At 36.9% G+C, this 20,754-nt stretch overlaps 1 protein-coding gene across 3 annotated transcripts in view; it reads left to right on the top strand.

Moving 5' to 3' along the window:
* TNKS2 (tankyrase 2) overlaps positions 1 to 20,754 on the top strand; it is a 62,555-nt gene that overhangs the window by 20,183 nt on the left and 21,618 nt on the right. For 2 of the 3 annotated variants that reach the window (XM_082604053.1, XM_082604052.1), the window contains exons 8-16: positions 2,379 to 2,565; positions 3,630 to 3,751; positions 6,308 to 6,399; positions 6,487 to 6,565; positions 9,500 to 9,671; positions 11,948 to 12,027; positions 16,002 to 16,147; positions 17,170 to 17,335; positions 18,098 to 18,317. In XM_082604053.1, the coding sequence (XP_082460179.1) occupies positions 2,379 to 2,565; positions 3,630 to 3,751; positions 6,308 to 6,399; positions 6,487 to 6,565; positions 9,500 to 9,671; positions 11,948 to 12,027; positions 16,002 to 16,147; positions 17,170 to 17,335; positions 18,098 to 18,317 (1,264 nt within the window). The remainder of the gene's footprint in view (positions 1 to 2,378; positions 2,566 to 3,629; positions 3,752 to 6,307; positions 6,400 to 6,486; positions 6,566 to 9,499; positions 9,672 to 11,947; positions 12,028 to 16,001; positions 16,148 to 17,169; positions 17,336 to 18,097; positions 18,318 to 20,754) is intronic. The other variant, XM_082604054.1, reaches the window with a different exon arrangement.

Below are 20,754 nucleotides of genomic sequence, written 5' to 3' on the forward strand. Positions count from 1 at the left end.
ATCGATAGATCAGCATCTGACTGCTTTGAGATTTTTGAGATACCGTAAGATTTTTTATATAAAGTAGCTTTCCCATTTTGTGAATATCAGAATAAAGTTTTGAAGTTTCAAAACTCTTGAAAATATCAGAAGTAATTTTTAGTGGACCATATGTTATTAAAACCACCAGTTAGATTTTCCAGACCTGCCCAGTTGTACTTTGGGTTGGAACAGGCTTACTTGGTAAGCCTCACTTCTTCCGTTATGCTGGGCAGCTATTGTTCAACAAGCAGGTTTCAGGGACTGGCAAGAAACTTCTTGTTTTGCTCCCTGTTGGGTGAGAATAGAAGCTATGTATTCTCTTTGAGAGTGGATTCAAGGATGTTACCCACACCCATTTCTTTTTGTCCCCCAGTCTCTACATATGTAGTTGACATTCTTCAGACTTCTCTCACTCCGCTTTCATTCTGCCCTTGAAACTTTTCCTCATTCTATCAGCAGCTGTCATGAGAAGGGAAAGAGAGCATTTGTTTCCAATGCCTCTCTGCTTCCTTTTGGGCATGTGCTACCACTGAATATATTTTCCCACAGAAATAACTTTACTGTAATGATTAGATTCTCTGAGTAGCCCATAAGCCTTTTAAAATGTATAATGTGACTAATATTACACATTTAACAGTAATGCTTTGCTTATTGTAAAACTGAATCTTGAATTTAACAATATTTGGAATGTTAATTGTGGATGAGAGTGAAACATGAGATAGATTGCATTGGGACTTACAGACAACTGAATGGTGTTTTCCTAAGACCTAGTGTTCACTAAATAAGAGTGGGAGGAGGTCATATATAGAGGGGACGCTAATTGAGGTGAGGGCGCAGTTACCAGAGCAGTCAAGCTCAGGAGAGTCAGGAGTTATCTAATAGTTATAAAACACTGTGTTCGTTGAGAATTAGTTTCCCATCATTGAAAGTATTAAAAGAGTAAGCAGCTGGTTTGCCTTCTGCAGAAATGCTATGGAAGGGATTTTGTGTTTGATGAGAGGTTGAGCTAGAATGACCTCTGTGGTTTATCCAAATCCAATACTTGGAAACATCTCAAATTAAAAAGACTGATACCAAATATTAGCAAGGTTGTGGAGCCCTGACTCAAAACGTTGCTGATGGCAATACAAAAATAATACAACCACTTTAGAAAACTGTTTGGCAGTTCTCCTAAAAGTAAACATACATCTTCCACAGGACCCAACAGTTCCACCCCTAGGGATTTATCCAAGAGAAATCATAGCATGTATCCAACATTCATAGTTGTTACGAATGTTCATAACAACTTATTCATAATAGTCAAAAACTAGAAACAGTCCAGATGCCCATCAACAAGATGATGGATAAATGAATTGTGGTATATCTATACAGTGGAATGCTACTCAGCAATAAAAACAAACTTTTTTTTTTCTTTACTTTTATTTATTTTTGGCTGTGTTGGGTCTTCGTTACTGCGCGGGGCTTTCTCCAGTTGCGGCCAGCCGGGGCTACTCTTCGTTGTGGTGTGCAGGCTTCTCATTGCGGAGGCTTATCTTGTTACGGAGCATGGGCTCTAGGTGCGCAGGCTTCAGTAGTTGTGGCACATGGGCTCAGTAGTTGTGGCTCATGGGATCTAGAGCGCAGGCTCAGTAGTTGTGGCACACGGGCTCAGTTGCTTCGCAGCATGTGGGATCTTCCCAGACCAGGGCTCGAACCCGTGTCCCCTGCATTGGCAGGCGGATTCTTAACCACTGCACCACCAGGGAAGTCCCCAATAAAAACAAACTTGGTACAACATGAATGAATCTCAGAAACATTGTGTGAAAGAAGCTAGACACAAAAGTACATACTGTGCTATTCTACTTTTATGAAATTCAGGAACAGGTAATTCTAATATATAGTGCTAACAGTCAGATTGGGGGCAGGAATTGTCTATAAAAGGAGCATGAGGGAACATTCTGGGGTGATGAAAACATCCTCTATCTTGAGTTGGGTGATGGTCTCACAGATACACACATTTGTCAAAACTCATCAAACTGTATACTTAAGAACTGTGCATTTTACCATATGTACATTATATCTCAGGAAAGGAAAAAATAGTTCTTGGAAAGGATGCAGGTTAAATGTAAAGCTTCATTTTTAACTATTTTTAACAATAAGAGTTAAATAGGCACTTGTGGGTAGGCCTAGCAACCACTGACTGTTTTTCTGCCGGGAAAAAAATTACTCTTTCTGAAGTAATTGGTTCGAAAAGTGACCTTTGGGAACATAACCTTTTTAAGCTTGCATGCTGTTAAATTACACACCACTGATAATTCTAAATTCTCTTAAAAATTGAGCGCTAAATATATGCTTTACCCACCCTACCCCACCCCCAGCATGGTGCCTGCGTAAATGCAATGGACTTGTGGCAGTTCACTCCTCTTCATGAGGCAGCTTCCAAGAACAGAGTTGAAGTGTGTTCTCTTCTCCTAAGTTACGGCGCAGATCCAACACTGCTGAATTGTCACAATAAAAGTGCTATAGACTTGGCTCCCACACCACAGTTAAAAGAAAGATTAGCATGTAAGTATAAAATGATGAATATTCATTCAGCTAAGCTCTTATATCAGTAAACTAACATTTTTTCTTTCTTGTTTGTTTTTTGGAAATTTTTGAATAATAAGGTATTTTCCTTAGCCATGGGTATCTATTATTGTTCACACTAACATATTTAATCATTTGAAAGTTTTCTACTCATTTTGCTCTTAAGATACTATGAAAAGAAAGTATATTTGGATTTGCTTTTTTCAAGTCAAGTTAAATGCTTTTTGTATGTTACTCTTATAGATGGTATGCTTTTGGAAAGAAAGAATTTGAGTTTTATTCCTGTCTTTGATGTGACTTCCTTATTAGCTGCTGTGAAGTTTTGAAGTGTTACTTGTAGGATTGCTGTCTTGTAAACATCGTCCCCAGATCTTACCATCTAATATTCTTTGGTATCTGGGCAATTCTGTGCTTTTCTGTCTATAACTGAAATAGACGTAGTGGTGAGAAATAGGCACGTATTTCAGATATAGTATTGCTATACATAAATAGGAAACTTGTGTTAAGCTTGTATTATTCTGGAATAGTAAAATATCATGGGTGGTTTCACAAGTCCGATTAATAATAACGAGGAATCTTGAGAAAATGCCCTCTTTCATTTATTGATCAGTAGGTGGCTCTTAGAAATATCCTGCTAGTCTAGTCCCCAATTCTCTGATGTGTGAGCAGAACCATCTGCTGCTGCTATACTGTTAATATGGGGACTATGATCACGTTTCCTTTTATTTCTTTACTGAGAAAAGTTCTGTGCTTTGGAAAATTCTCAGAACTCTCGGGTCTGGGAATATATAGCAATAATCTATATATCAGACCTTGAATAGGCCATGTTGTATACACATGGGAATGAATTGGGTCATAACTGAGGGGAGCTGGCATACCACTGTCTCCCTTTCCAAGGGTTATATTTGGAGAATATCTTTAGAGCTTCATTCTGGCTACTTGGTAGATAATTTTGAAAATAAGTTCAAGAAAAATACTACATCTGGCAAGTCCCATAAATTTGATAATTCTCATGCAGATTTAAATGCTTTTTCTTCATCTAGATGAATTTAAAGGTCACTCGTTGCTTCAAGCTGCACGGGAAGCTGATGTTACACGAATCAAAAAACATCTCTCTCTGGAAATGGTGAATTTTAAGCATCCTCAAACACATGAAACAGCATTGGTAATGTTTCAGATTTAAGTTTTTAAAATGAAATAACCAAAAACATGCTAAATTAATCATCATGTCTTACTTCTTTTGGTGATGCAGGATGACTAACATAATGTCCTACTTTTAATAATAGTATTGTTTTAAAAATATGTGCTTTTTAAGAATTAATGCCTGTAGGTATATAAAGAAAAAATTTCAAACAATACAGAAAAATAGACAACCACATCCGCTCAAAATGCAGTACTGTTGTTCATTTGCACATCCTTCCAAAAATTTTATTCACATACTGGCATGTATTATATGTGACTTTTCTATTGTCATAAATCGTATATATCATTTGCTTTTTTTTAATTATAAAGAGCATAAATGTTTATGATTGAAAATTTGGAACCCACTGAAAAAGAAAATAATCTTGCCATCAAGATAAAAGCCACTTGATTTTCCTTTTGGTATTGTAATTTTTTCAGAATTAGATCTAAAGTCTGTATATATCCCCTTTATACTGTGTGAGTAAAGTATCTGTGTGAGTAGAGGCAGCTTCCCTGATAGAGGTAATGTCAGCTCTGTGGTGCTGTAACAAAGTAGATGAGAATTGGGCAGTCTATGGAAAAGCAGTAAGAAAAGAATGGAAACTAGTAAAGGTAAGTGGTGGAAGATAAGAAAGGGAATGTTGTGATCAGAGGCTACCTTAGAAGTAGAAATTTAAAGGAACAAAGCTGTATGAGTTGCAGAATGTGCTTTCGGTGAGGGAAGATGACACTAAGTAAATTAATATCTTTAGGGGAAGATTTAACTTGTAGTAGCCTTACTTACCTAATATCTTTTATGGTTAATTTTCTTTCTTATGCCATGATATAAACTCTGAAGTTTTATGTAGAAACCTATCTATAAAACATTGTAGAACTTTTTGCTACTTAAAAAAAAATCCGTGTTTAAAAAAAATAGCAGGGCTTCCCTGGTGGCGCAGTGGCTGAGAGTCCGCCTGCCGATGCAGGGGACGCGGGTTCGTGCCCCAGTCCGGGGGGATCCCACATGCCGCGGAGCGGCTGGGCCCGTGAGCCATGGCCGCTGAGCCTGCGCGTCCGGAGCCTGTGCTCCGCAACGGGAGTGGCCACAACAGTGAGAGGCCCGCGTACCACAAAAAAAAAAAAAAAAAAAAGCAAAGTTGCAGACTAATAAGAAATGCCACTGCAAAATTTAAATCATAACAGTATCAAGATGGTACAGGGAAACTTGGAAAAACTGACTTGGAAAATCTTCCAGTCTGAAAAGTTAATTCTACATGTTGTTTTCCTCTGAGTATTCTACCATTAAATGACTCATTTTTTTTTATTAACCTTAAAATACAGGGAATTAACTGTTGGTAGATAGTTGTGTTGCAGAGGCATTGTCTTCCAGGTTTCCGGAGATTACAGGCCGTGTCTGTAACAGGATGGGGCAGAAGAGTAAGGGTGCAGTTTGAAACGGATGAGCTCAAGAATTCTTGGATATAAAACTGTTTTCCATTCTCTGTGCCATCCTGATAGATGTACTGGGATGATGATTCAAAACATACCAAAAGAGCTGTGTTCACCAATTAGAAATGATTTTATTGAGGGCAAAGGAATGATTTTGGTGACAGCAACAACATCAAAGAATGAATCTGAAGCAAAGTCATGAAGATCAGATAAGCTTTATAATTAGCAGTAGGTTAAAATCAAACACATTTCATATGTACTGTGTTTAGATGTGTGCGCAAGTCAGCTTAACAGTTATCCAGAACTTTTATTCCATGAAATCTCAGGTTTCAGTTTTAACTTAACTTTCATGCATTACTTTAGTCGTTCACTCATTCTGACGTTTCTTGAACACCTGTTGTGTATGGGTATAATCCTGGATGGTGGGGAGACAAAGATCTGGCACACGACCATGAGATACTTGTTGGGTTTATAACTGGCAAATCCCTACCTCCTATCTCCTTTTCTCCTTGATACATCATAGACATAGATCCTGCAGCCTCCAACTCAGAGTATATAATTTTCTACCACTGATTTTACCAAACAAGTAATTCAAGGTCCTTATCTTGCTGGAGCAACTCATTGAGGAAGATATAAATACCACCCAGTTTGTCGGCTATTCCATCAGTGTTTTTCTAAGCAGAATCCAGAGCTGACAAGTGCTGTGTTATTTCTTCATGTAAAGAAATCCCAACCTTTGGGGTGTTTTATTAACCTTTAAAAAATAACATAAACACCATGCTTTTTGGGAACAGTTTTGAAAGGACTGTTGGTCACAATTTAAGTTTTTCAGCACAGCAGTAGTAGCTTTTTCAGAGATGTAGGACAGCTATGAAGCTTAATCAAAATATTTAATCACGTATCACTTGCTAAATAGGGGTTTCAGGCCCTGTCAGAATTTGGTAATCATTGCACATTCTATCCAAAAGAAAGTCTTTGAAGAGCAAAGTTAAGTCAAAAATGAAACAAAAACATGAAATAACTTCTTAATTGTTCTTGATTGGAAACACGAAAGTTCTTAAAAATCAGTTATGTATAGTCCTTGATTAATGCTGCAATTTAAATTATCTAGCATTGTGCTGCCGCATCTCCATATCCCAAAAGAAAGCAAATATGTGAACTGTTGCTAAGAAAAGGAGCAAACATCAATGAAAAGACTAAAGAGTAAGTATGCTTTTAATAATTAAAAATTATTGACACTTTTATTTTTGGAAAATACATTCATTGTCCGGCTGACTTTTTCTCTTTAAGATTCTTGACTCCTCTACACGTTGCATCTGAGAAAGCTCATAACGATGTTGTTGAAGTAGTGGTGAAACATGAAGCAAAGGTATACTTCATTTTTGGTAATCTTTGGTAATCCAGTGAGTTTTTTCTATTTAGCAGATGAAATGCCTGACTTCCCAAGCTATTTACTCTTTCATAGGTATTTTCCCCTCAGATTAGTTCTGCAAATACTTTTTCTATATCTTTCTGCTAGAAAGTCTGTGGATTTACTCAAGAAACATTATTCCTATATATCCTTCCTTCTCCCTTCCTTTTAACCACACCCCACTGGTCAAGTTATCCTTCTTTTTCTAACAATACACCCTTAAGAATATCCCCAGCCAGACATATTTATTCTGACCTATCATCTTTTCCAGGATTCTCCTCTGTTATCTTCTGTTGCTTGGTTAATATGATAACTCCTGTTATTTACCCCAACCACAGTCTCTCTTACCCTCTGTTATTTCATAACTAAGCCAGAGATCGTGGAACAGAAGGAAATAAATTAAGTAACTTGACTAAAAACATAGCTCCTTATATTGCAAAGTTCTGTAGTTGGCATTTGTACACAAAGCATTTTTTTTAAATCAATCACAGAAGTCATTCATTCCAGAGCATTCAATAGAGAAATGTATTCTAAAATGTGGCATGTAAGATGGTTTTAGGGAATATCCCAAATGAACATTTTTTATAAGAGTTATAATTTTTATTAGGAGAATATTGGTTTCCTATTTGTAGAAACGGTATACTTAAGTTTAAAAGTCAAGGTGATTTCACTATGTTGGACACCTGAAGCTTATATAATATATGTCAACTATACCTCAAAAAAAAGTCAAGTGGATTTAAAGAAAACAAAGCATTTTATTCATGGAATAATCAGGTTTTCATCGAGGCTAAAAGTCATTATTTCTTACCCAGGAACTTAAAAAAAATTACTCAGTAAACAATACACATAGCATCTCAGATTGGAAGAGATAACAGTCACCTAATTCAACAGTTTTCAGTTTATAGCCATCGATTGTTGCTTTCTTCAAACAAAATCTGTGGTAGAAATTCATTATATAATAGAATTGAGCTGCTATGACGAAGGGAGAAGAAAGAAATAGAGATCCCTTTACCCCTTAGGGACCCCTGAGGCTCTTCTCTAAAAGAACTTTGCAGAATGATTTTCTAATCTGTCCTTCCTTGGGTTTCCACTCAAGGAACCACTTAGAATTCTACAGTTTCTCTTTATGTTGCCTCTCAGTGTCCTAATTTCTCTTTTATTTGGGGGAATTCCTGATAATGTATAATCTCAATCTTTCCTATTGTAAAGTATTGAAAAAATAAAGTTTATTTCTGCTTGACTGCTTGGCATATCTCATTTGTCTGTCTGTCCTATAACTTTTCGTTGATTGCACTTTTTTTTACATGTGCGTTACTTGAGGAATATCTGGATGCATATTAAATTTGAGTTGTGAAGCTCAGTGAAACAATCTTGTCTAGGGTGACCAACCATCCAGGTTTGTCCCAAGACTAAGGGATTTAACACAGGACTTTCAGTGCTAAAACCGGAAAAGTCCCAGGCAAACCAGGACGAGTTCGTCACCCTAACCCTAACACAGAGTGGCACCCAAATAAAGTTTTCAAGTGGATATATAGTTCACATTGCAGTGAGTTTTGGTACATGAATAAACAGATTAATTGCTCTGGGCATTTTAAGTTGATTTTTCTGATTCTGTAAGTATGGAGACTAGCTCTTTATAGGCTACTTTTACATTCATTGAGAAAGTCTTACTATGTAATCCTGTTCAGGTCTTCTCCGATTCCATGAATATGAATTGGACAGTGTCTCAAAACACTAGTGGTCACATGATTGATTACTGAGAAATTTGATTTCTCAGTTAGGTTTCGAAGAATTATTTTCCTGGGTGGGGAGGTGGGGATGAGATAGGAGGAGTCTTACAGGTGATTTTTTTAATGATGAAAAATTTCAAAAATACAACCAAGCTGAAAGAATTTTACAGGGTATAACTATATACTTACCACCTAAATTCTACCGCTAGCATTTCACCGTATTGTTTTATTACATATCCATCAGTTTCTCTCTCTATCCATCAGTGTCTTATTTTTTGACACACTTCAAAGTAATTCGCAAGTTACTACACACTTCTCCCTAAATTCTTTCAATAGGCATCAGCTAGAGGTCAATATTTACAGTCTTTCTTTGGATGTGAAATTTACATGCAACGAAATGTACAAATCGTAAATGTACATTTACTGAATTTTGCCTAATGCATACACCTGTGTAACCAAAACTCTTGAGAACATTATCTCATGGCAGAGGCAATGTCCCATCCAAGGCAGTCTCCATGCCTAGAAGCAACAACCATTTTGATTTTTTCTAACAGATTAGATTTGCCTGTTCTGGGCCTTCATGGGATCGTACAATATATACTCTTTTGTGTAAGACTTTTTCCACTTAGGATAATGTTTTGGAGATTGAACCACGTATCAATAGTTTGTTCTTTTTATTGCTGAGAAGTATTCCATTGTGTGAATATACCATAGTGTCCTTATCCATACAGATTATATTTTACATGATAAATAAGATAGAAGATTAAGCCAATAGAAATAAGTATTTAAATGCTAATGTAGTCCCTGGCTTTGTTACCGACTGTTATCTTGGGGTTAGTCTCCACGTTTCTACACCTCAGAGATCCATAAAAGTACATGCATTAGACTTTCTTAGGCAGTGTCTCACTCTAAATGTGGTGAATCTATTGAGTACTTCAATGCTAAACAACTGTTATTCAATATTTTTAATCAAAAATTGGACCTTCATGAATTGGTGAATTTATACTCTAGGTTTGAGCAAAAATACTTTCTTTGGCACTGGATAATGGGCTTCATAAGAGATTAATTGAGATTTTTAAATTAGTAACAAGTGCTGGATACATGATTAGATCATTTTAAATTTTGTACCACAGGCTAATTTCACCTTTTTCTGATTGTTAAGGTTAATGCTCTGGATAATCTCGGTCAGACTTCTCTGCACAGAGCTGCGCATTGTGGTCATCTACAGACCTGTCGCCTACTCCTAAGCTATGGGTGTGACCCTAACATCATATCCCTTCAGGGCTTTACTGCCTTACAGATGGGAAATGAAAACGTGCAGCAACTCCTTCAAGGTATTGAATACTTCCATGAAATTATTATTGTTTAAATTAACCTTTAAGTTTTTTTCACATATCACGTAGGAGTTGGTAGTAAAAAGAAAATTTTTCAGAATTGTTGGCTGTTATTTCTTCTTAATCAACTCATTGTACTCAATGCCCAAATGTTGTAAGTCTTTTATGAGTTTGTTCCAGTAGCATTTGCTGCCCAGCTTCTGTGAGTATATAGCTGTCTCTTAAGTTTTTATCTAGAAAGGTTTTAAAATTGAGACACAACAGTTGCTATTTCTTTTTAAAGAAAGGAAAACTGAAAAGGGTAGATGATGTCTCTTAGAAGAGCAACCATAGTTATAAATAGTACCCTAAAGACTGGCCCTGCCTCTTCACTCTTTTTTAGATCCTTCATATAAAGCATATAGAATTTGTACAAGGTAACCAACTATTTGACTTACATGTAACTGTTGAATGGACTGATACTTATTACATTTTAAAATCAAATCAATTTAGATCAGATATCTACACATTTGGCATAGGTTAAACATTTCAGCCTAGAAATCTGGTCCCATAAATTTTAGTGTCTTTGCCTATATCTCTGTATTTTACTAGAATTTAATGGAGTGTCTTTGACATCTCAAAGCTTAAATGAGAAGAAATGTAACAGATCAAGCCTTTTGTACCTTTTATAGTCACCCTTGATGATCCTTATGCCTATGGTCTGGAAACTACATTTTGAGAAAAACACTGCTTGAATAGATGAAGGCAGATTAATAAGATCTCCTGTGAACTCCTAAAATTGTGAACTAACTACAAGACTGCTCTCAAAATTGCCTTTACTTCCCCATATACCATGCACTTGTTTCAGTGTCAGTTTTGGGGGTAATAACATTAGTCCTATTCAGCTACCTAGTGATGGACATTTACAGTCTTCCTAGTATTATACTAAGTGCTATTACTTAACCTTTCCAACCAGTTTCTTAGTCAGTTATCAAAGTGGAATCTCCAAGTCAAGGTTAACATAATTATTAAATCATTTCTAGAAAAGCTGTTATGTACCATTTTACATTCCTACCAGTAGTATGTGACAGGACCTGTTTTCCTTGTCAGCCCCAGGTATTATGATTCTTAATCATTTCCTTGGGTGAATGTGTGTCTATGTGCATGTATGTGAATTACAGAAGTAATAGACGCTTTTTAAAATGCAAATTATAGAAATATTGACAGTGAAACTCCCCATTTGCTCTTTGCCCACTAATGGATGGGAAAAAAAAGCCCAGTATTTCATTATTTTAATTTGCATTTCTTAGATTTATGTTGCAGTATTTTTTCCATTTTGTTCCTTGCCTGTGATTTTGTTTAATGCTGTGTTATTGCCTGACAGATATTTTTCCAAATTAGTTTTGTTTCTGCCTTTGATATACTGCTTTAAGATGCTTTTCTGCTCCAAGACAAAAAATATTCACCTGTATTTTCTTTTAGTATTTTTAAGGTTTAATTTTTTTATACTTAGTGTCTTTAATCCATCTGAAGTTTATTTGTTCTGAGAACAAGGTACATGTTTTCTTCCTTTCCTATGAGATTTTAAATGAGCTATAAAACAGTTTCAGACCTGAAAATAACTTCAGACGTTTCTAGTCCAACTTCTCTCTTTTTAGAACTGGAAAAATCAGAGGCCCAGAAAGTTCAAGTGACTTACTCCAATTCAGGTAGCTAGTCAATGGCAGAACCATGGTTAGATAGATATCTAGCTGTTGCTCTCCTAATTTTTTTTTTTTTTTTTTTTTTTTTTTTTTGCGGTACGCGGGCCTCTCACTGTTGTGGCCTCTCCCATTGCGGAGCACAGGCTCCGGACGCGCAGGCTCAGCGGCCGTGGCTCACGGGCCCAGCCACTCCGCGGCATGTGGGATCTTCCCGGACCGGGGCACGAACCCATGTCCCCTGCATCGGCAGGCGGACTCTCAACCACTGCACCACCAGGGAAGCCCTGCTCTCCTAACTTAATACTTTACCACCCGTCAACTGACTTGGTTATAGAGCAAGCCATCTTTCATTATATTATGTTCCTTTATATTGCTTAAATCTCATTTTATAATTATTATTCACATCTACATACATTTGACATATGTAATGTTACAAAAGTTTTTACTGCTTTTCGCCTACTACCATGGAGATTCCCTACGTAATTATCAGCAAACTATAAAAAGAACGTTACTCTCAGATAAGATGCCTTCCTTAAAACTTGGTCCCACCTTCCAAATGGAAGTTAATCACTCTTTACTTCTCTTTCTTTTTAGAGGGTATCCCATTAGGTAATTCAGAGGCAGACAGACAATTGCTGGAGGCTGCAAAGGCTGGAGATGTAGAAACTGTAAAAGTAAGACATAATCTTATAGTTTTGTTAACTTTGTGTTTTTATTTTGACCGTGTTTAATGAATCTGTACTGTAAAAATGAAAAATCTAGTTATTTATATGTGCATTGTTTTAAAAGGTAAATAATGCTAATCTAGTTCTGCTCTGCAAATAAGGATCATTGGGTAATGAAAGAAACTTTTTAGTTTCACATGCATCTCAATAAATACATCATAGTGACAAATTTAAATAAACTGCATGTTTATGGGAATGCATTTTGTGTAAAGAACCTTTTCATTTGTCTCTTTAAAAGAATAAGGTATATGAAATTATTGTCCATTATTGTTTACATATGACACATAAAACAGGAAAGGAAGAAAACTAAATGTATCCCTCTGTCTATATATTTTTTCTAGTTTCTTCATTTCTTTGCCCCCTCTACCTCTGTGAGGACCCAGTGTTTAAATATAGTAATAATATAGTGTCACCACCTTTCAGAGACACTGTCTCCTAATAATCTTCAATTTATCTGGACTGAAATATTTTTTTTCTTTCTCAGAAGAGCCAACTTGAGCCTGTCTATGGCCCCCATCTCCTATAACAGTCTTCCCTAGAATAACCTTTTCTCAGATTTTGCTTTTACTGTGGAATCATATGTAACGTCTCAATGCCTATACCAGATATTTCTGTTATCTACAGAAACTGTATATCCAGCTAAGTAACTCAGAAGATTAAAATTTTGAAAGAGCAAGACTGCTTTTCAGGTCAACTAATATAAATTAAAATTAACTCGGCATGTTTCATGATTAAATAATTCTTTTTTTTAACAATCTTTTATTTTTTATTTTTGGCTGCATTGGGTCTTCATTGCTGCGCGTAGGCTTTCTCTAGTTGCAGCGAGCGGGGGCTACTCTTCGTTGCGGTGCACGGGCTTCTTATTGCGTTGGCTTCTCTTGTTGCAGGCACTCGGACTTCAGTAGTTGTGGCTCGTGGGCTCTAGAGCGCAGGCTTAGTAATTGTGGCGCACGGGCTTAGTTGCTCCGCGGCATGTGGGATCTTCCCAGACCCAGGGATCGAACCCGTGTCCCCTGCATTGGCAGGCGAATTCTTAATCACTGCTCCACGAGGGAAACCCAGATAATTCTTTAGTAATGCAATAATGTTAATTTTAATTTCCAAAGCCAGGAGCGGGGAAAAGCCCGGTTGTGTCCTTCCTCCCCACCAACACCTCCCCCACAGACTTTCAAAACAGTGCTAGGTCCTATTTGAGGGGGCATTGATAGGTAATAAGAAATTTTATAAAAAGCTAAAATTATTGATTTGATTCATGGCAGAAGTCTCTATTTCAACCAATTTCACTATATTTCTATATGGTGGTGTTAATCCTGAACAGACCCACCCACAAAGTCAGTTTTACATTTCCTGAGAACAAAATGTGAATGTTGGCCTCATCAGAACTTGAGCTCTGAGGACATTTATTCACTGTCCTTTTAAATAAAGAGATTTCTGGAAGTTGATTTAAAAGTCCATGTGATCTTTTCCTACTGCTTTATGTGTGTAGGTAGTACAGTCATCTCCAAATAACTTAAGGGTTTTTTTTAATAATTTCATTTTTTGAAAGAAAAATGCTATTATGCAATTTTATTGTTTGACTTGTTTTATAGTTACGTTCTCATGCCCTTAATTAGAAGGTTAACATGATATTGAATGGGGGATTTTGTTTCTCTTACTGACTAATGACTCGTGGAAAAACAAATCACTTGAGTTAAGGGTAGTGAGCTGAGTTTTTTCCTGGAGGAGTGATAAGTTGGGCAGGTGGAGTTAGAGTCAACTAGCTGATTTTTGTGTGTGTGGGGGGTGGAGGTGGTGATAAAAAATTGTAATGCTCATCTACTTACATATGTTAAAGAGCATAAAACTACATTCAGTACATCTAATATTAAAGACCAGGCTTTGTTCTCATAGAGATAGAAGAAGCTTAGAGGAAGAAATAGATGAAGAAAGGATGAGATTGGGGACAGGAATTGGACTTAAAGAATATCATAATGCCATTGAATTGAGGAAGACCTTTCTCTATCCCTGTGATAGTCATTAGGCTGTCTTCCCTTACCTCTGCTTTTAAAGTCACTCAGAGGAGGGACTTGCCTGCTGGCGCAGTGGTTAAGAATCCACCTGCCAACGCAGGGGACACAAGTTCGAGCCCTGGTCCAGGAAGATCCCATGTGCCGCGGAGCAGTGAAGCCCGTGTGCCACAACTACTGAGCCTGTGCTCTAGAGCCCGCGAGCCACAACTACTGAGCCCACGTACCACAACTACTGAAGCCCACATGCCAAGAGCCCATGCTCTGCAGCAAAAGAGGCCACCGCAATAAGAAGTCTGCACACCACAATGAAGAGTAGCCCCTGCTCACCACAACTAGAGAAGGCCCATGTGCAGCAATGAAAACCCAACACAGCCAAATAAATAAATTTAATTAATTAATTAATTTAAAAAATAATAAAGTCACTTAGAGGAAATTTATCTCCAACAACCTTTCTATTCCTTGTATATCTCTAGACAGGTGGCTTGGTATGAATCACTTGGACATATTACCCAATGAACACTTAATTATGTGCTTGGTTGTGTTTGTTTACTGGTGAGCTATCAGGCTAGATACTTTTTGGACATCTACTATTAGAAAACTTGTCTGAGTGGACAAAATTAAACGTGAGAGCTAGGGAGTTAGAGTGGCCAGTGATAACTACCAAACCTAGCAGCACTTGACACGTGTTAAAAATACTCATTCTTAGAGCCTGGCTTCAGACCCATGAAACACTGTTTCTCAGTGGTGGGACCCTGAATGTATATGTCTTGTTTGGGAAGCACTGAAGAGCTTTATCAGACCTGTTACTGAACCTGTTGAGATAAATCCACTGATAGCTGGCTCCTTTGGTTTATTAGGCTTAAAGTTATCCCTGCTTTTAGGGTAGGGTAGTTTAAAAAAGGGGGGATGGGAAGGGTTTTTACTAATATTCTTTACTAAAATACTCTTGACTTTTTTTTTGAACACCATGATTTATTATCTATGTTGCTTTCCTTCCCCAAGTGTTCATACTTTTCATGCAGAATACTCTTGAGTATTTTGAGTGTTACTCTGACAGCCTTTCTCAGCTAGACTTCCTCATATGAACCAACAAAACACAAAAAAATTTGAGTGACTTTTTTTTAATTCTCCCAAGGATGGTACCTAACCAATAGCATTCTATTAGTTAATTCATTCCATATAGTACAGTATAATTCTCTAAGTGTAATTCCTCAACTGCCAGCATCAGCATCACCTGCGAGCTTGTTAGAAATGCAACTTCTCAGGCCCCATCTCAGACATACTGGATTAGGAAATCTGGAGGTTGGACCCACTGCACATGAAAATTTAAGAACTACTGTTCTAGAACAGTACTTCTCAAACGTTAATGTGCTTACAGATCACCTAGAGATCGTGTCAGAGTGCAGATTCTGATTCAGTAGGTGGGAGTCTGAGAATCTGAGTTTTTAACAAGTTCCCAGGTGATGCCATCATTCTTCTATGATCCAGTGTATCTCTACATATATTTGTCACAAAATGAAAGCTATGATTGCTTTCAGGTACTTGCATTACCTTTATGTATATAGCAGTAATGGTAATAATAAAATTTACCTACTAGCTTTAGCAAAGGTAGATGATTATAGATAAGAGGACCAGAGGGATTTCCCAATAAATGACAAGATGAAGTAAGAAGAATAAATAGCAAAGAGTTTCTGGAAATACTGATATGATGAAACAAGAAAATAAATCAGACATTTGAAATTTCTACTAAATGAATGAAAATAAGTCAGAATATGTAGCATCATGTGTATGAGTTTCTGGAAATACTGATATGACGAGACAAGAAAATAAATCAGACATTTGAAATTTCTACTAAATGAATGAAAACAAGTCGGAATATGTAACATCATGTGTATACTGTGTTACGTCCTATAGAAATTGTGTACTGTTCAGAGTGTCAACTGCAGAGACATTGAAGGGCGTCAGTCTACGCCACTCCATTTTGCAGCTGGCTATAATCGGGTGTCTGTGGTGGAATATCTGCTGCAACACGGAGCTGATGTGCACGCTAAAGATAAAGGGCAAGTACCAACAATTGCCATGTCCTCTCTTCCTTTATCTGACCTTTTTAGGAAAATCTGAAAACACTTTTATGATAGATTGTAGTTCTTTTATTTTCAGAGAAGTCTGCTTCCTAACTGGCTTAAATATAGCTTCTTAATTTCAGTTAAGATTTTATGATGAGTAGCATTTATATAAAGACTTAGTTGCATAATACCTTGTAATTTTATAATGGCCAAGGAGATTACAACAATAGTGTGATGCTGATTTTTAATGTGGTAAATATTTCAGTTTGCATTGAGAATACTTGAATTCTTCCAGTTTATCTTAAAATTATTCTTCTTTAAAAATATGTAATTCTTGGGACAAAGTGAGAGAGTGGCATGGACATATATATACTACCAAACGTAAAACTGATAGCTAGTGGGAAGCAGCCGCATAGCACAGGGAGATCAGCTCGGTGCTTTGTGACCACCTAGAGGGGTGGGATAGGGAGGGTGGGAGGGAAGGAGACTCAAGAGGGAAGAGATATGGGGATATATGTATATGTATAACTGATTCACTTTGTTATAAAGCAGAAACTAACACACCATTGTAAAGCAGTTATACTCCAATAAAGATGTAAAATAAAAAAAGAGAAGAAAAAAAAAATATATATATATATAATTCTTGGGAATTCCCTGGCAGTTGAGTGGTTAGGACTCAGTGCACTCACTGCCGTGGCCCCAGGTTTGACCCCTGGTCGGGGAACTAAAATCCCATAAGTTGCGCTGCATGGCCATAGAATAGAATAGAATATTCTTAATTCTAGATATTGCAAAATAGATGTTTGTTGTGTTCTCTGCAATTCTAAATATTTTTAAAATGTCCCCTCTGCCCACCCCCCCACCCCAAAGTAATTCCATTTCTGCTTTCAATAAATTTAGGTTCTATAAATTTAAATCAGTAAAATTTCTTATGCAGGTCAAGAAATTTATCAGCTGTATGTAATTATTTAAATTAAAATATATCTTTGTGTTGTGTTGCTTATTTAACTTTTCAGAGGCCTTGTACCTTTGCACAATGCATGTTCTTATGGACATTATGAAGTTGCAGAACTTCTTGTTAAGCATGGAGCAGTAGTTAATGTAGCAGACTTATGGAAATTTACACCTTTACATGAAGCTGCAGCAAAAGGAAAATATGAAATTTGCAAACTTCTGCTCCAGGTATATTTAAGTACTTATGGACAGGGTATATTATGTAGAATATGTTTATGATATTTCTAATAATTCTAATATAAACTTAAACTAGTTAGGGGGTAGGAAGCAAAAATCTAATTCTGTACCTAGATTTCAGAATAAATGTCATGAACAGTATAAGCCAGGTTTATTTAGTACTAATGAAATAGATAGTACTGGTTTATCTATACTGGTACCAGTGTAGATATTTTACAGTAAAAACGAGTATAGTTAAATTTATACGAACATTGAAATATGTTTGTGAAAATAAAAACAGCATATGTGAAAGGTAATTTTTAGTGAAATACTACCTTGTTTTGAATGTAGTTTAAAATTTTGACTATATTATTGCATTGTTAAAGCCCAGTAATATTTAAGTGCCTCTGTATTTTTTATTGTAATTTTTTATGTATTAAATTAAGCATTATTAACAGTCATGTTAACCTTTAAGGTAGAGTCTCTGTATAAAATAGTTTTCTTTAGCTCAGTGCTTTGTGACCACCTAGAGGGGTGGGATAAGGAGGGTGGGAGGGAGATGCAAGAGGGAGCAGATATGGGGATATATGTATATGTATAGCTGATTTACTTTGTTATAAAGCAGAAACTAACACACTATTGTAAAGCAATTATACTCCAATAAAGATATTTTAAAAAAAAAAGTTTTCTTTGGTATCGTTACATTGAATATTTTCTCATTGACCAAGGGCAAACTTAAGCTAATTCCTCCCTTTCTGTTTTTCACATGCCCAGCATGGTGCAGACCCCACAAAGAAAAATAGAGATGGAAATACTCCCTTGGATCTTGTTAAAGATGGAGATACAGATATTCAAGATCTACTTAGGGGAGATGCAGCTTTGTTGGATGCTGCCAAGAAGGGTTGTTTAGCCAGAGTAAAGAAGTTGTCTTCACCAGATAATGTGAATTGCCGTGATACCCAAGGCCGACATTCAACACCTTTACATTTAGCAGGTAAGTGAATGAAGTGTCACAGATTGAAGCTGGTGACATCTAAGATTCGTTTTACCTGAGTAAAATATTTCCTGTAAGTAAATTTGAGAGATTCAAATCAAGTATCTTCTAATACAACAATTATCCTCTAGTGTATTTGTACAGGGCCATGTTCACTTTAGCACTAGCATGTTATATTCATTAAGAACAATCGAAAGAGGCTCTGCCTGTCACCATGTACTTTGGAACCTTTATTCCAGAGCATCATATTGTTTGAATCATCTTTGGTGAGCGTGTTTTGGCTACAGAAACTTTAAAAATAGGCCTGCTGAGCTGGCCGTCCTCATGGAATGCTAAATCTTTCCATTCTTCTGATGATAGCTGTTAAGCATAAGCAGAAAAAAATCTTTAAAGACTTCCAGAAGTTACATAAACTTCTTGTTATTTGTCATATTAGTTTGTTAAGGCCTGCCTTAACAAATTACCACAGACTAGGTGGCTTAAACAACAGAAATATATTTTCTCAGTTCTGGAAATGTTGGCAGGATTGGTTTCTTCCGAGGCCTCTCTCCTTGGCTTGCAGTTGGCCACCTTCTCTCTGGGGCTTCACGTGGCCTTTTCTCTGTGTATGTGCATCACTGGTGTCTCTATGTCCTAATCTCCTCCTCTTATAAGGACAGCAGTCACATTAAATTAGGGTTGACCCTAACGGCCTTGTTTTAATTATATCTTGAAAGGCCTTATCTCCAAATACAGTCACATTCTAAGGTACTAGTGGTTAGAGCTTCAACACAGGATATTTGGGGAATACAGTCGAGTACAAAACATTTGTTCTGAGTTTTCACTCGTAAGATTGGCGCAGTGTATCTTTGTCTTCACTGCATGTAATGCAGAATTGTGATTTCAGCACAGCTTTTTGAGCTGCATTGAAGATGCTAGGGGGACTTCCCTGGCGGTCCAGTGGTTAAGACTCCATGCTTCCACTGCAGGAGGCATGGGTTCAATCCCTGGTCAGGGAACTAAGATCCTGCATGCCACTTGGCCAAAAAAATTTTTTTAAATAAAAACATCAGGGCTTCCCTGGTGGCGCAGTGGTTGAGAGTCTGCCTGCCGATGCAGGAGACACGGGTTCGCGCCCCGGTCAGGGAAGATCCCACATGCCACGGAGCGGCTGGGCCTGTGAGCTATGGCCGCTGAGCCTGCGTGTCTGGAGCCTGTGCTCCGCAACAGGAGAGGCCACAACAGTGAGAGGCCCGCATACCGCAAAAAAAAATAATAATAATAAATAAATAAAAATAAATAAAAACAATAAAGTTACAAATGCATATTCCTTTAAAAAAAAAAAAGAAGATGCTAGGAAATGGGCCATTAAAATCACTGAGCTACAACTAATACTTTAGTGGAGTTGCATCATAGGCACATTTGACTCATACAAGTTTTATGTAAATATACGTGGTTTGAAAAGAGAAAAAAAAGGAATGCAGGTGTTTCTGCCACTTTGTGTAATGTAGGAGGTGTAAGTTTACTCTTCTCTCAGTTTCTTTCAGTCTCACAGTGTGAGCAACTATGTTCCTAGGATTTTGTTGTTTTGGGGGGTTTTTTTGTTGTGTTTTTTGGCCACGCCTTGTGCAGCATGTAGGATCTTAGTTCCCCAACCAGGTGTTGAACCCGGGCCCCCTGCAATGGAAGTGTGGAGTCCCAACCACTGTACTGCCAGGGAAGTCCCTTAAGAGATAATTTTAGTGTATGTGGTTTTTACCTTTAAATTATGACCCCATGTAAGTTGGAACCCCGCTGGCAAAGGAAAAGAATTACTCCATCTATGTGTCTTTTAGAGCATTAAAAGTGCACTAAAAGTGATAAGCCACAAATGCTAACAAAGCGAGGTAAAGCTTTTCGTCTTCCACCGGCAATCAGGAGTTTCTAGTCCATGTAAGACAAAATGTGGCCTGACCTCTGATTTGAATTGTGCTCTGCATAGTTAGGTATATTAGCTTTGTATCTTTATGGTAGCTTACCTAGAACATTTAATATTACTATTTAAGTCTGTGTTCTTTGTAAGTGGCAAATACGTTGTATACACAAAATGTTTCTTACTTAGGCGGTATTATACCTTGAGATCTGGAAGGACTTTTGGATTTGGTGTAGTATTTAGCTTATGGTAGTTTTGTTTTTCTTTACTTGCTCTTACTAAATTTTTTTTTTTTTTGCTTTATATCTTTCAGCAAAAGGCTGAAAACTACAGTAAAAATGAATGAGTTAAATACTTTGAACTATTTTAAAGTTTCAAGTGATACCTGATTTTATGTTGACAAAACTAATTTCCAGATTTGCTTTCAAACTATTGATTATGTGTCAAATAAAATATACATACTTTACTGTGAGCATGCATTTACTAAGATAGCTGAAAGCTGGGAGGTTATGGTACATTTATAAAATACTAAGTTTTATTACTTCA

Source organism: Mesoplodon mirus (assembly GCF_964341445.2).
Source record: "Mesoplodon mirus genome assembly, chromosome: 2".
Classification (NCBI taxonomy): Eukaryota; Metazoa; Chordata; class Mammalia; order Artiodactyla; family Ziphiidae; genus Mesoplodon; species Mesoplodon mirus.